A 14,663-nucleotide genomic window follows, 5' to 3' on the forward strand; every position below is an offset into this window, starting at 1 on the left:
TGCCTGTTTGGAAACTGAAGTTGTTTTGTTTAGAGACTTTACATGGGTTAGGAACTGGAAAATTAATGTAGTGAAGGGAATTAGGAATAAAAGAATAGATGTCTTAAGATTGGATGTGGTTCATTTTGGTCCAAGATGGGGAGGAAAACAGGCTTTCCTTTTCTTAAACTTCCCATTTCTTCCTTTTCTAATTCATGCACACACATGGTAAAACTGTCCAATATTTCTGATATTAGCGCAGGAATAGCATTCCTGATCCAATCCTGCTTCTGGAATTGGGATATTTTAATTCGACAGTATGATCACACAGCAGTGTTGGTTTTAAGACATTATTCTCTATTTCTCTGTAGTTAAGTCTTGGTTCCACTAAAACTCCATTATAAGTTTTGTTTTGAGCCTTGGAAGGTTTTTCTACCATGGCAGATGATGTATATGAAAATGTATGCAGTGACTAAGCATTGTTTGAAGGGTGGTTCAAGTTTAAGGTAGTCACTGGGCTTTCACATGCCTCCAGCTATGTACCTGATAGATTTTTATGTTAGTCATAGAGTTAGACAGCACAGAAACAGATGCTTTAGCTCAACTAATCTGGGTTGACAAAGCTGTCTGTCTGAGATTGTTCTTTATGCCTTTTATTTGTCCCATATGCCTGTGTCTGGCCCACATTCCACAAAATCTTTCCTATACATACATCTGTCCAAATTTCTTTTAAATATTGTAATTGTGCTCACCTCTAGCACTTCATCTAACAGATCATTCAACATATTCAGCACCCTCTGTATGGAAAAAAAACTTGCCTCTCAGATCCCCTTTAAATGTTTTCCACCTCATCTTAGACCTATGGTCCCTTGTTTTGGATTCTCCTACCCCGGGAGAAAGTCTGTAACAATCCATCATATCTTTACCTCCCTTGATTTTATAAACCTGTAATAAGTTCACCTGTTGATATCCTCCACAAATGGATAAACAGTCCCAGTGACAAATTTGTTTGTATGATTTAGTTTGTGCCCTGCTTATATGGTGCACTCAGATGAATTGCTCTTAATTTCTACCAGTATTAATTACAAACTAATATGACTACAAACGCTGGAAGGTCACTGTACCACAACTTATAGTATAGCATATAACAGCAATAGGCAGAGGGCAGAAGAGATTGACCAGAATGTTGCCTAGAATGGAGGGCTAGATTTGTGTAAGGAGAGTTTGAATAGGCTGGGCTTATTCTCACTGGAGCATAGGAGGCTAAGAGGGTGACCTTACTAGATTACTAGATCTTACTAGATTATGAGGACACTCAGTCCTCGTTTATTGTCATTTAGAAATGCATGCATTAAAAAATCATACAATATTCCTCAAGTATGATATCACAGAAACACAAGACAGACCAAGACCAAAACTGACAAAAACCACATAATTATAACATATAGTTACAACAGTGCAAAGCAATACCATAATTTGATAAGAGCAGACCATGGGCACGGTAAAAAAAAGTCTCAAAGTCCCAGTAGCCCCAACATCTCACGCAGACGGTAGAAGGAAGAAACTCTCCCTGCCAAGAGCTTCCAGCGCTACAAACTTGCCGAGGCGGCATCCTGGAAACACCCGACCACAGTCCGACTCTGAGTCCGTCCGAAAACTTCGCGCCTCCAACACTGAGCACCGTCTCTGCTGAGCGCTTTGACCCCGCCCCGGCCGCCAAGCAACAGGCAAAGCCGATGATTCGGGGCCTTCCCCTCCGGAGATTTCGGATCACACAGTAGCAGCGGCAGCGAAGCAGGCATTTCAGAAGTTTCACCAGATGTTCCTCCGTGCTCTCACGCCTGTCTCCATCAAATCAGGATTGTGCATGGCCTCCTACTTGACAGATTACAGATATTCATTACCGGAGAGGCCGTGCGTGCTGCATCATACCGCCATCTTCTCCTCCTCCTTAATAAAGCTTTAATAAAGCTTTATAAAATTGAGGGGCACAGACAGGATGGTCTTCTTTCCCCCCCCCCCCACCCTCCAAGTAAGAAGTTGAATTAGAGAGCAGAAGTTTAAGTTGAGATGGGAGAAATTTAAAGGGGACCTGGGGGGGGAGGGGAAGGAAGAGGTAAGTTATTCACACATCTGTTTATCTTGTAAGAGCTGCGCGAGATGTGGTGGTAGAGGCAAATACACTTACGGCATTTTACAGGTATACGAATAGGTGCTTAGACATAGTGATACAGGCCTATTGCTGACATGGGATTAGCATAGATGGGCATTAGTCAGCATAGGAGAGCTGGACTGAGGTGACCCATTTCTGTGTTATGCGATTCCTACAAGAACTTTTAGGCATTGACAGTGTTATTTTAATAAGACCATAAGATATCGGAGCAGAAGCAGTCCATCCAGCCCGTTGAGTCTGCTCCGCCATTCACTATTGGGCTGATCCAATTCTTCCAGTCATCTCCACTCCCCAGCCTTCTCCCCATTCCCTTTGATGTCCTGGCTAATCAAGAACCGATCTATCTCTGCCTTAAATACACCCAATGACTTGGCCTCCACAGCCTCTCAAGGCAACAAATTCCACAGATTTGCCACCCTCTGACTAACGTAATTTCTCCGCATCTCTGTTCTAAAAGGATGTCCTTCAATCCTGAAGACGAGCCCTCTTCTGCTAGACTCCCCTATCATGGGAAATAACTTTGCTATATCTAATCTGTTCAGGCCTTTTAACATTGGGAATGTTTCTATGAGATTCCTCCCTCATTCTCCTGAACTCTAATCTGTTCAGGCCTTTAAACATTGGGAATGTTTCTGTGAGATTCCCCCCTCATTCTCCTGAACTCTAGGGAATACAGCCCAAGACCTGCCAGACGTTCCTCATACGGTAACCCTTTCATTCCTGGGTTTTGATGATTTAATGAGAATATATGTTGATGAAATTCATAGGGTGTTTCTCCAAATCATTTTTCATTTGTATCAGTACCTTTTCGGTAAGTAAATGCATATGCACACAATGCATCGTGTTCAACTAACTTTTGCTACTCTTGAAAGCAAAGTGCTGCAGATGTGACTGATAGAGCAAAACAGACTTTACTTCAAATGTTAACTATCTTCATTAATGGTTCCTACACAGAGAACAAATCTATTAATTTATACAATAGTATTTTACACTATTTAGTCACTATTTGTGGAATTTGTTGCCACAGGCAGCTGTGGAGGTGAGGTCGTTGGGTGTATTTAAGGCAAAGATTGACAGGTCCTTGATTGAACACAGCATCAAAGGTTACAGAGAGAAGGCCAAGGATCGGGGCTGAGGAAGGAAGAACAGGGTTGGCCAGGATTGAATGGCTGAGCAGACTCAATGGGTCAAATGGCTTAATTCTGCTCTTGCGTCTTACGATCTTAAACACAGAGGTTTTCCTGCCATTCTTTAGCCACAGAGTGGTTGATACTGCTCTGTACACTTTTCATTGAGTTGTATTGTGATGAAAATAGAATCTATGTTGCAGTTCTGCGTGCAACTCTTTAACCACTGGGATGAAAAGATTGAGGTGGGAATTAATGATGACTTGTAGTAAACAGCAGGGAGAGCCCTCTATAGTTACGTCTTATTTCATTGAAGATGTGGGAAATTAGATTGAATTAGTGATTGAATACCTCACAGCCAAGTTTAGTACTTCTGCAGGGACACCATCTATTCATAATGTTTTTGTCTTTGGCTTCATATGGTCTTTCAGTCAGGAAATCAGTCAGGAATGGTGGGAAGTCTCGATGAGGTAGTTTGCCACGTAGTTTTCATCATGCATCAGGCACGATTCAGGAGTTCTTCGAAGTATTTCTTTCAGTGAATCATGACGTCAGGCTCTGCCAACTTCCGTTCTTGGTTGTCAGTTGCTTATTTGGGCCACAGATGGCCTTGATAGTATTGAATCAGATCAGAATCAGATTTATTATCACCGGCATGTGATTGTTAACTTAGCAGCAGCAGTTCAATGCAATACTACATAATCTAGCAGAGAGAAAAAATAAAATAAAAGTTAATACTAATAAATCAATTATGTATATTGAATAGATTTTAAAAAGTGCAAAAACAGAAAGACTGTATATTTTTTTAAAAAGTGAGGTAGTGTCCAAAGATTCAATGTTCATTTAGGAATCAAATGGCAGAGGTGAAGAAGCTGTTCCTGAATTGCTTCTGTACCTCCTACCTGAGGGTAACAGTGAGAAAAGGGCATGCCCTGGGTGCTGGAGGTCCTTAATAATGGACGCTGCCTTTCTGAGACACCGCTTGCTAAAGATGTCCTGGGAACTTTGTAGGCTAGTACCCAAGATGGAGCTGACTAGGTTTACAACCCACTGCAGCTTCTTTCGGTCCTGTGCAGTAGCCCCTCCCCCCATATCAGACAGTGATGCAGCCTGTCAGAATGCTCTCCATGGTACAGCTATAGAAGTTTTTGAGTGTATTTGTTGACATGCCAAATCTCTTCAAACTCCTAATAAAGTATAGCCGCTGTCTTGCCTTCTTTATAACTACATCGATATGTTGGGACTAGGTTAGATCCTCAGAGATCTTGACACCCAGGAACTTGAAGCTGCTCACTCTCTCCACTTCTGATCCCTCTGGGGATTGGTATGTTTTCCTTAGTTTTACCCTTCCTGAAGACCACAATCAGCTTTTTCGTCTTACTGACGTTGAGTGCTGGGTTGTTGCTGCAGCACCACTCCACTAGTTGGCATATCTCACTCCTGTACGCCCTTTCGTCACCACGATTCTACCAACAATGGTTGTATCAGCAGCAAATTTATAGATGGTATTTGAGCTACACCTAGCCACACAGTCATGTGTATGTAGAGAGTAGAGCAGTGGGCTAAGCACACACCCCTGAGGTGCGCCAGTGTTGATCGTCAGTGAAGAGGATATGTTACCACCAATCCGCACAGATTGTGGTCTTCCGGTTAGGAAGTCGAGGATCCAATTGCAAAGGGAGGTACAGAGGCCCAGGTTCTGCCGCTTCTCAATCAGGATTGTGGGAATGATGGTATTAAATGCTGAGCTATAGTCGATGAACAGCATCCTGACGTTGGTGTTTGTGTTGTCCGGGTGGTGTAAAGCCTTGTGGAGAGCCATTGAGATTGCGTCTGCCATTGACCTATTGTGGCGCTAGGCAAGTTGCAGTGGGTCCAGGTCCTTGCTGAAGCAGGAGTTCAATCTAGTCATGACCAACGTTTCAAAATATTTCATCACTGTCGATGTGAGTGCTACCAGGCGATAATCATTAAGGAGCCCACATTATTCTTCTCAGGCACTGGTATAATTGTTGCCTTTTTGAAGCAAGTGGGAACTTCCGCCCGCAGCAGTGAGAGGTTGAAGAATCTGCACATCATGATTGTCATCAAGTTGCTGGATCTCCTGCTGGCTTCACCCACCGTCCGTTCTATGACTTTCAGCAGACTGAAAAGCTTGAGCATGTAGATATTAAATAAGAGGATGTGCTGGAGCTTTTGGAAAGCATCAAGTTGGGTAAGTCACCGGGACCAGATGAGATGTACCCCAGGCTACTGTGAGAGCGAGGGAGGAGATTGCTGGGCCTCTGGCGACGATCTTTGCATCATCAATGGGGACGGAAGAGGTTCTGGAGGGTTGGAGGGTTGTGAATGTTGTTCCTTTATTCAAGAGGGGGAGTAGAGATAGCCCAGGAAATTATAGACCAGTGAGTCTTACCTCAGTGGTTGGTAAGTTGATGGAGGAGATCCTGAGAGGCAGGCTTTATGAACATTTGGAGAGGTATAATATGATTTGGAGTAGTCAGCATTTCTTTGTCAAGGGCAGGTTGTGTCTTATGAGCCTGATTGAATTTTTTGAGGATGTGACTCAACAGATTGATGAAGGAAGAGCAGTAGATGTAGTGTATATGGATTTCAGCAAGGCATTTGATAAGGTACCCCATGCAAGGCTAATTGAGAAAGTAAAGAGGCATGGGATCCAAGGGGACATTGCTTTGTGGATCCAGAACTGGCTTACCCACAGTAGGCAAAGAGTGGTTGTGGACGGGTCATATTCTGCATGGAGGTCAGTGACCAGTGGTGTGCCTCAGGGATCTGTTCTGGGACCCTTACTCTTCGTGATTTTTATAAATGACCTGGATGAGAAAGTGGAGGGATGGGTTAGTAAGTTTGCTCATGACACAAAGGTTGGAGGTGTTGTGGTTAGTGTGGAGGGCTGTCAGAGGTTATAGCGGGACATTGATAGGATGCAAAACTGGGCTGGGAAGTGGCAGATGGAGTTCAGCCCAGTTAAGTGTGAAGTGGTTCATTTTGGGAGGTCAAATATGATGGCAGAATATAGTATTAATGGTAACACTCTTGGCAGTGTGGAGGATCAGAGGGATCTTGGAGTACAAGTCCATAGGACACTCAAAGCAGCTGCGTAGGTTGACTCTGTGGTTGGGAGGGTGTACGGTGTATTGGCCTTCATCAATCATGGAATTGTGTTTAGAAGCCGAGAGGTAATGTTGCAGCTATATAGGATCATGGTCAGACCCCACTTGGAGTACTGTGCTCAGTTCTGGTTGCCTCACTACAGGAAGGATGTGGAAGCCATAGAAAGGGTGCAGAGGAGATTTACAAGGATGTTGCCTGGATTGGGGAGCATGCCTTATGAGAATAGGTTGAGTGAACTCGGCCTTTTCTCCTTGGAGCGACAGAGGATGAGAGGTGACCTGATGGAGGTGTATAAGATGATGAGAGACATTGATCGTGTGGATAGTCAGAGGCTTTTTCCCAGGGCTGAAATAGTTGCCACAAGAGCATACAGGTTTAAGGTGCTAGGGAGTAGGTACAGAGGAGATGCCAGGGATAAGTTTTTTACTCAGAGTGGTAAGTGCGTGGAATGGGCTGCCGGCAATTGTGGTGGAGGTGGATATGATAGAGTCTTTTAAAAGACATTTAGATAGGTATATGGAGCTTAGAAAAATAGAGGGCTGTGGGTAAGCCTAGTAATTTCTAAGGTAGGGACATGTTCGGCACAACTTTGTGGGCTGAAGGGCCTGTATTGGGCTGTTGCTTTTCTATGTTTCTATAGGTTACAGATATTCTATTGGACCTTTCCCTTCAGGTACTTGTGTAGATGTTCATTTTTCCTTGAGATATGGTGGAGCTTCTAATGCTGAAATGCTTTACAGTTGCAGTTTATAAAATCCTACATATTCTGGCCATTCTCATCAAATAAATTCAGATTCCTAGTATTTTCATGAATCATAATTATGGTGCATTTCCAGTCGGACATTGTCAGGTGCGATGGCTCATTTTTTGCTGGGAGTAGTCAGGTTATGTGTGAATTTGTACCATAATACATACCCTTTCTTGACCTCCTTGATGGCTTTGGCTCAATCAGTTGGGCCATCCTTCTCAAATATGGCTGCCAGCAGAAATTCTTGACCTTAAGTTTGTATCATGATGCCATGCAGGCCTTGATTCTAACCAATGAGGTCCAAAAAGGCAGCTTCATTTTCCAAGCATCATCTCCAATCTTTTTTTCCATATTGCTGTACCTATGGCAGGGTTCCCAATAGAGTAGAATCAACTTTCAGGACTGGTGGGAAATGATTCAATGTCCAGTACTGACCTGCATGATTCAGCCCAACCCATTGCCAAAATTTGCAGGTCCTGGTCTGACTTTGGAAGCAAGTTATTTATGAACTCAAGGAATGCCTAAGTAAGAAGGTTGTTCCTTAGCTTCACACTTTGTTCCCACTGATCGGTCTGTGTAACAGCAGTGTGATATGCTCTTTGCAGGTTTGGCAAAAGTTGTCATTTAAGTGTAGCCAACAGTAAGGCAAGTGCATGATTAAATCTGTTCTAATTGCAAGGATAGTATGGTACTGGTTTAGTTTGTTGAATTACCTGTAGACAATAGCCAGAAAGCCTATTGTGAAGTCCCCAGGCCTTTGCATACGGTAAGAGCCAAATGAAATGCATATGATCTCCAAGCCTTGAGACAAATAGTTTCCCAACATGACAGAGGTCTTAATTTTGTAATATAAAGAAAGGCAAGACTTTGCAACATACCTTTGCTCATGCTGAATGAAATCAAGCAAATTAATGGTTGAGAAGATTGCCTGGAATAATGTACAAATGCTGTTGTCATCTCTATCTGCTGTTGAGCGATGCTTCAAAGTATAAAACAAAACAAAATGAACTATTTGTAAAACAAGATGGTTTGCTTTGGAATTGTCAGCTTGCGACTGAAACAAAACAAATTCTGTCATTGGAAACTGAACTGTATCAAGCATACATCTATAAATGTAGATCTGTTCGTGTTATTTAATCATTCTTTACTCTTATTTCCTGCTTCGGTAATTACTGTGAAAATGATTCCTTCCAGCTGCAACATGGTACCAGCATTATGCATGACTTTATGCTGAAATCACACTGGTCCTGGTCCTCTGTAATTTTAGTGGGATTTTAATATTGTTTCATTTTGCTGTGTTAAATGTTTACATAAGGATAATTATTGTAATCTAAGTTCACTAGACATAAATGTGATTGAGGGATTTGACATTTCTGAACCTAATCCAAATTTTTGGATTAAATTTCAGCTTCACCATTCAACTTCAGCCATTCACCTGCAAAACTTGCATTTAAATTGTATTCTTCATGCCTGCAAAGTTCCTCTGGGCACCTCAGTGAATTACTCTTAGTGCAGGCAAAGTTGTTTGAACAAAATGGCAGTCATAGTTTGCGCAAGTCCTACAGATAATATTGATAAATGACTCTGTAATCTGTTACTTGATGTAGATATATAGATAAATATTGGCAGCAAGGTTCTTTCTCATTTACAAATGCTATCGCCTGAACCTTAAGTCTCATTTTGATCTTTCAAAAACTAATGACCATGTTAATCATTCACTCAGAATTACAAAGTTGAATTGGCTAGATTTTGTTCAATTATTCCCACCCCAACCCCAACCAACCAGATGGATTGTGAGCAAAAATGATTGGCTTAGTAAAGTGCTAAAGGTATAGAAAAAGGCATTGTACTTCATTGTGTGCAACTGGATATCATACAGGGAATGAATAAGTAATAAGGGGAATACAAACCTGGGATTGCTGTCTTCATGTAAAGTATTTGAGGTAAGTATCTGTGTATTTTATTTCTTGCCTGTTTTTGTGCTTTAGTAACAAACTTTATTGAAGTCACTTAGAAAGAATCCATAGTATATTTTCAATAATTTGGGGAAATTAATGGGGATCATGCTACTGAGCGATGTTTATTGAAGATGTTCACCATATTAGCAGTTAAGATGCTTTCTTGACTCTTTTCAAATCTTCTAACAAAATTTTTTCTTTTTTTTTTGCAGATACCATAGTGAAAAGATGACACTGAGTTACTCAGAGTATCTAGCTCACCGTCAGCATCACCACTACCAGAATGGCATTGCACACCCTCTACCATCGTACAACCATTATTCCTGACAATGACTTGCATGACCAGTCACTTGATCTTTCAGCAGACCTCTTCCCCGGGGACCCTTCCCCTTCCTGGTCTAGCTATCTCTATTACTGTACCATTTTATGATGATAGTTTCCGTTGCCATAGTGACATACAGCTGTTTCGTTGATGTCAATTTGGCAACGGGTGGAACATTATATTTTTATTCAGTACAGTTTTTTAAAAAATTCCAATGAAATTGTCACTTTTGCTTTTTGCATTCCCAAATTTTCTTAAATCTGTGGATAAATGGAAGGAGAGTTGAGTTTGTTTTGCGCTCCAGATTCCAGGAACAAGAATTTTCAGGGTTATCTCTTTGCTCAATTACATTTCTTCATTGAGCAGATAAAACTCTTTAGTTTTCTTTAAGGTTGATTCAGATGCTCGAAATGAGTTTAAAAATCCTTATAACATTACTGCTTTTGATTTGCATCAAATTCCTTAAACTAATCATTTTAGTATAAATTTTTAAACTACTCTTTCATGTTTAAAATGCAGCCTTTAAATTGCAATTACGAAACATGCTGGTTAATCCTGAGTGTATGTGAGAGCATCAGCTGCTTGTGCTCAGCTTTGCACTTTGGTTCTGTTACAGTCAACAAAGCCAAATGTGTACACTGAGTACAACTGGCGGCCAGTATTTAACACCAGTGATCAGATTATTTTCTCCCTAGCTAAATAGGAAAGGGCTAAATTGAATTGCTGAAATATCATATTATACTTATGTATATGCAGAGGGCTCATGATAAAAACTATTCCTCGGAGCTATCCATGGTTGAATATCTATTAAGTATATTTGCCAGATAGCACATAATCATAAGATGCTTCACGTTCACCTACTTTTGAATATAAATATTCGTCAGTTGTATTTTCCCTCGAGGGGAAAAGGTAACCATTTTTAATATATCATCATGCTGCTGCAGAATTATCTGAATTTTTCCTTTCAAAAGGAATTCTGAATTGAAATTTGATTTATGGTTTAAAAAGTGTGATTATGCATTACTATCGTAACACTGTGAAAGCTTTCTTGTTTTTTGGGTCTCCATTCTCTTGCTGTTTTATTTCTCCTCGAAGACTGAGGGTAAAATATCATGTGGTAGATGTTTTTTATTGAATAAGTTTACCACCACCAGAAACCATTTATCCATTTATCCATACATGAGGTGCTCCCTTTGGAATAACTCCTATTTTGTTGTTTTGAATAGCTTCAATTAAATATAATTGAATTTTGGAATTCTCTTTTACTCAACAAACCTAGATGGACACATCTAAAATATCACTAAACTTCTTAACCCTATATCATTCTTTGTTCATTGTGGCTCGGCAGTGCAGCATAGTAGTAAGATTTCTCCTTTAAAACACAATTTTACCACTCTGTTTCCGACTGAATCGCCAGAGAAAACAGATTTTTTTGGATTGCTTCTAGGAAAGCATAAACATTGATTTAGCCTTTTCCAATAATTAGCCAGGCTGTGACAATTCTTTGGTTCTAGTACATGTAGTCTTTGAGTAAAACAAACATGGTTTGCGTTGAGTTTAATTATAGATAATTGACTAACATTTTCCTATTCTCTACATCCTGAACAGTGATTGCATTAGTCAGTGTGTACATTAGCAATTATACGAAGGAGAGAATTAAGACTAAGTGACTGGGCTGTCATGGTGCTATAACTCAGGGAAGCATTAAAATGCACAGTATTTTATGCAACCTGAGGCTGCCAACACATTTTGTAAACACAATATTTTGCTCAGGCACTTATGGTCAGTGTTAGAGGTTTATATTAAGAGAATTTATTAAGTTATTTCAAATTTTCTGACTAAGGTGAACTTTTTGAAGAACCCAATATTTCCAGATGCAAAATAAAAGTAGGAAATGTTTGTAATACTTTCCATTTTCTGCATTCTTACTTTGGATTTCCAGCTTTTGGACAGGTAGATATGAGTTATTTTCAATTCCTTTTCTCAAAATATAGGCAGTTTTGAACAGGTTACATGTATAAAATTTAACAACATAGTATTACTTTGCTAAGCCTTATGTTTGTCTGCTCTCCTTTTAAGAAAATAAAAATTTGTATCTCTTCAGGGAAAAAGGGTGCAGACAACTACCTAAATTAAATGTTTAGATCTGGCATAAGCAGGACTATTACTGGTACCAAAGGACATATTTCTCTTGCCCTGAAAGATTCGATTAACTACTCAATTTTTCTTTGAGATTTTCATTAAAGCATTATTGAAACAAATCAATTTTGAGGACTACAGCTGTTAGAATTCTTAACAAGTCTTTAAATTTTTAGCCTTTAATATGACTTTTTTTTAAAGATCCTTGTACTCAGAATTATATATTTGAGCCTTAAAGTCAATATGGCATTCTTCTGAAGATTTTTTAAGATTTGGCTTTATTGATGAAGATCAGCTAAGTTTCAAAGACTCTTTTGTCAAAACTGTCTTCATCTAATTTCACCTTTGATAACTGTTGGAATAAACCATGAGTTCTGCTTTTGAATATGCCAGTGGGCAATTTAAATGAAGTTTCAGGCATTGAATGGTAGGGCTTTCAGACAGTGAATGAAGTTTTGTCTTTATGCTGTGAAAGAGGGCTCAGTATGTTAAGTTGCCGTTTTCGTTGACTCCTTCCATTAGTCACAATGAAAGAATTTTAAGGGTTGTGCATCCACAGTAACACCAAAAGCAATTGTTTAAATTTCACTTGTGTTGCCTTAATTTTGACACAAATAGCACAAAACTGAACAATCTTTTTGGCTGCCAAGTGGAACTTAGTTTACTGAATTTCTATAAACATCATGTCTATCATCTCGGCATGCTCATCCTTTCCCTGAGCTCTCTACTAGTTTTGGGGGGAGGGGGGGAGAAAAAATGGTGCTATACGACTCTGAATAGGTCACGTGACTGGTCATGCTGACTCCGAGTTCATATCGGAATAATCTTGATATATGCAGATATTATACAAAACTTTATTACCAGTGTAATAATGATGAAAACAAATATATAAAATCCTGCAGCCTTGCAAGGACGAGGTCAGCAATACTTCCCTGCATGGCATGGTGGAATGGGACATATCTTGTCGTGTGTAGCTATAGGAGCATGACAGTATGTTCATGCTGGTCAATTTTTTCCTTTGAGAAAATGAATAAATCGAAGCATTAGATATTTAATATTTTTATGGGGCTGTTACATTAAATGCCACCTCTTAAACATGTTCACTTTTTATATACTGTTGTGCAGTAGAGGTTACATCGTGTTGTCGTTCAGACTGAACCAAAGATGCCTCCAGCCATGATCTAATGCTGCTGTGAATTAAACCTGCTTTCCAGTCCTTCAAGGTACTGCAGGAGATTTTAATAATTTGTTTTTTTATTTTTGTACAATTTGTAACTGGTTTTGCTAGTAGTATTGATTCAATTAAGTTTAATTTGAAGATTCTCACTGAGCACTGTTGAACATTGATGACTGGTAACTTTGCCATGTGGTGGCTGTATCGAAGAAGCCCACTTGTGTGCCTCTCAGACCTAAGGGTTTCTTTAATCTGTATCTTAGAGACCAGCAGGAAATCTTTATACAAAGATGTGTTTAATTATTTTTGCCATTGTTGTTTGAACTCTTGTTTCTTAATTTTACTCTGGACCCAGTAACTACACTGGTTGTTAATCGCACTGAGAGAGCGAGAGAGTTGTATCAAACTTTTCTAACACATGTATGACAGTTTTTGTACATTGAAGTCAATTCTTTTCTGAATTTTTGGATCTAGTTTCTAAGTTATTTTAGTGTTTTTTTTATATGTTAAAACAAAATGAGTTAACACTGTCACCAGCAGACTGATTTACCTACTGATGATACAGTGATGCTGGGATAACAACTACCTGGTGTAGCTTGTACCCAAAAATGTTTTCATTGTTAGTAATTGTTGAATAATGGCACCACAGTATATGTGAAGAACTCCCTTTCATTATGACTAGATCCTCTTCCACATTTAAAATTTTACAATTACTATTAGTGTTATGATTGTTGAAATGGGCATTTATAGAATGGTTGTAAGTCAGTGTGGGGGGGGTCTTTATTACAAAATGATCAGTGGGTCTGTGAGACATGGATTGTGGAACAATGTAGTAGTTTTAACACTATTGTTACATTTTAAACCATTTACATTTTAAACCCAATAAAATATTAATAAGTAATTGGTCTCATTGGTACACAGAATGAAATGAGTGTTTCACGTGCCTAATGTATACTATACTAGTTTTGGACAGATTCAAGAAAAATCTCACAATGTTGTGGGTCTAGATGGTTAGAAATGCAATTTTTTGACTGAATGGAATTTATTTTTAAATGTTATGCAATGGGTGACGGTGGAGGTAACAGGCACTGAAATTATTTCCACTCAAGTTGGGAGAGATACCACTTCATAAAGTATGAACAGTACTAGTGGATTGAATGGACTTCCAGTCAAGGGAGACTGTTTGCCAATGCTCTGTGAAGGGAAACCACCTACAATCAGAACAAACTGAATTCCGGAATCTACAGAAATCTACAGTGAATTTTTCTAAGCTGAAGATTATTTGAGGAGGGAGGGTGAATCAATAAGGATATTTAGTGAAATATGTGGGGCATTTTCCCCACAATGTTTTTTATCAATAAAAATGCCAATAAAAGCACATACAAGTGTTGTAATGAATGACTGTATTGAAATTTTGTTAGTTATACATATTTCTCCTCAGTAACCCACCAATGGCTTCAAAATACATTCACAGTTTGTGCTGCTCATAATTTACAATGGTGTAGAATTTAGTTCATCAACTGTCTTTGAGTGCAGAATATTTTGAAATGAATTGTCATTGAAGCTATGTTGGCTGTCTGTGATGCATATCTCCTGAAAACTTTCTAAGTACCATCTGGATCCCCAGTAATCCTGAGTACGTCAAAACCAGAAGTATAACAAAGCTAATTTAGATCACATCAGAGTGCTGCCCTTTTTAAAGTAAGTAAAAAAAAACACAATGATTTACAGAAAGGTCATAGTTGTGCAAATGATTTCTTTAATTTTGTTATCTATTTTGATGTAGATTTCACTTGGGGGTGGGGGGGGGAGAATGTAGATTCTGGAAACCTGAAGTGCAGCAGGAAGAACTCTTGTCAGGCAGCACTGACGAAGAGAAATGGTTAATACTTCAGATCAATGTGCTTC

The 14,663-nt window shown here is 39.4% G+C and overlaps 1 protein-coding gene across 2 annotated transcripts in view; it reads left to right on the forward strand.

Annotated features, from left to right (window-relative positions):
* Positions 1 to 14,150, forward strand: part of LOC134353103 (nuclear protein AMMECR1-like) — a 152,308-nt gene extending 138,158 nt beyond the window's left edge. For both annotated transcript variants that reach the window (XM_063061010.1, XM_063061011.1), the window contains one exon: positions 9,333 to 14,150. In XM_063061010.1, the coding sequence (XP_062917080.1) occupies positions 9,333 to 9,447 (115 nt within the window). In that variant the 3' untranslated portion in view covers positions 9,448 to 14,150. The remainder of the gene's footprint in view (positions 1 to 9,332) is intronic.
* Positions 14,151 to 14,663: the final 513 nt, after the last annotated feature.

The sequence above is a fragment of the Mobula hypostoma genome, chromosome 10 (assembly GCF_963921235.1).
Source record: "Mobula hypostoma chromosome 10, sMobHyp1.1, whole genome shotgun sequence".
In the NCBI taxonomy this organism is placed as follows: Eukaryota; Metazoa; Chordata; class Chondrichthyes; order Myliobatiformes; family Myliobatidae; genus Mobula; species Mobula hypostoma.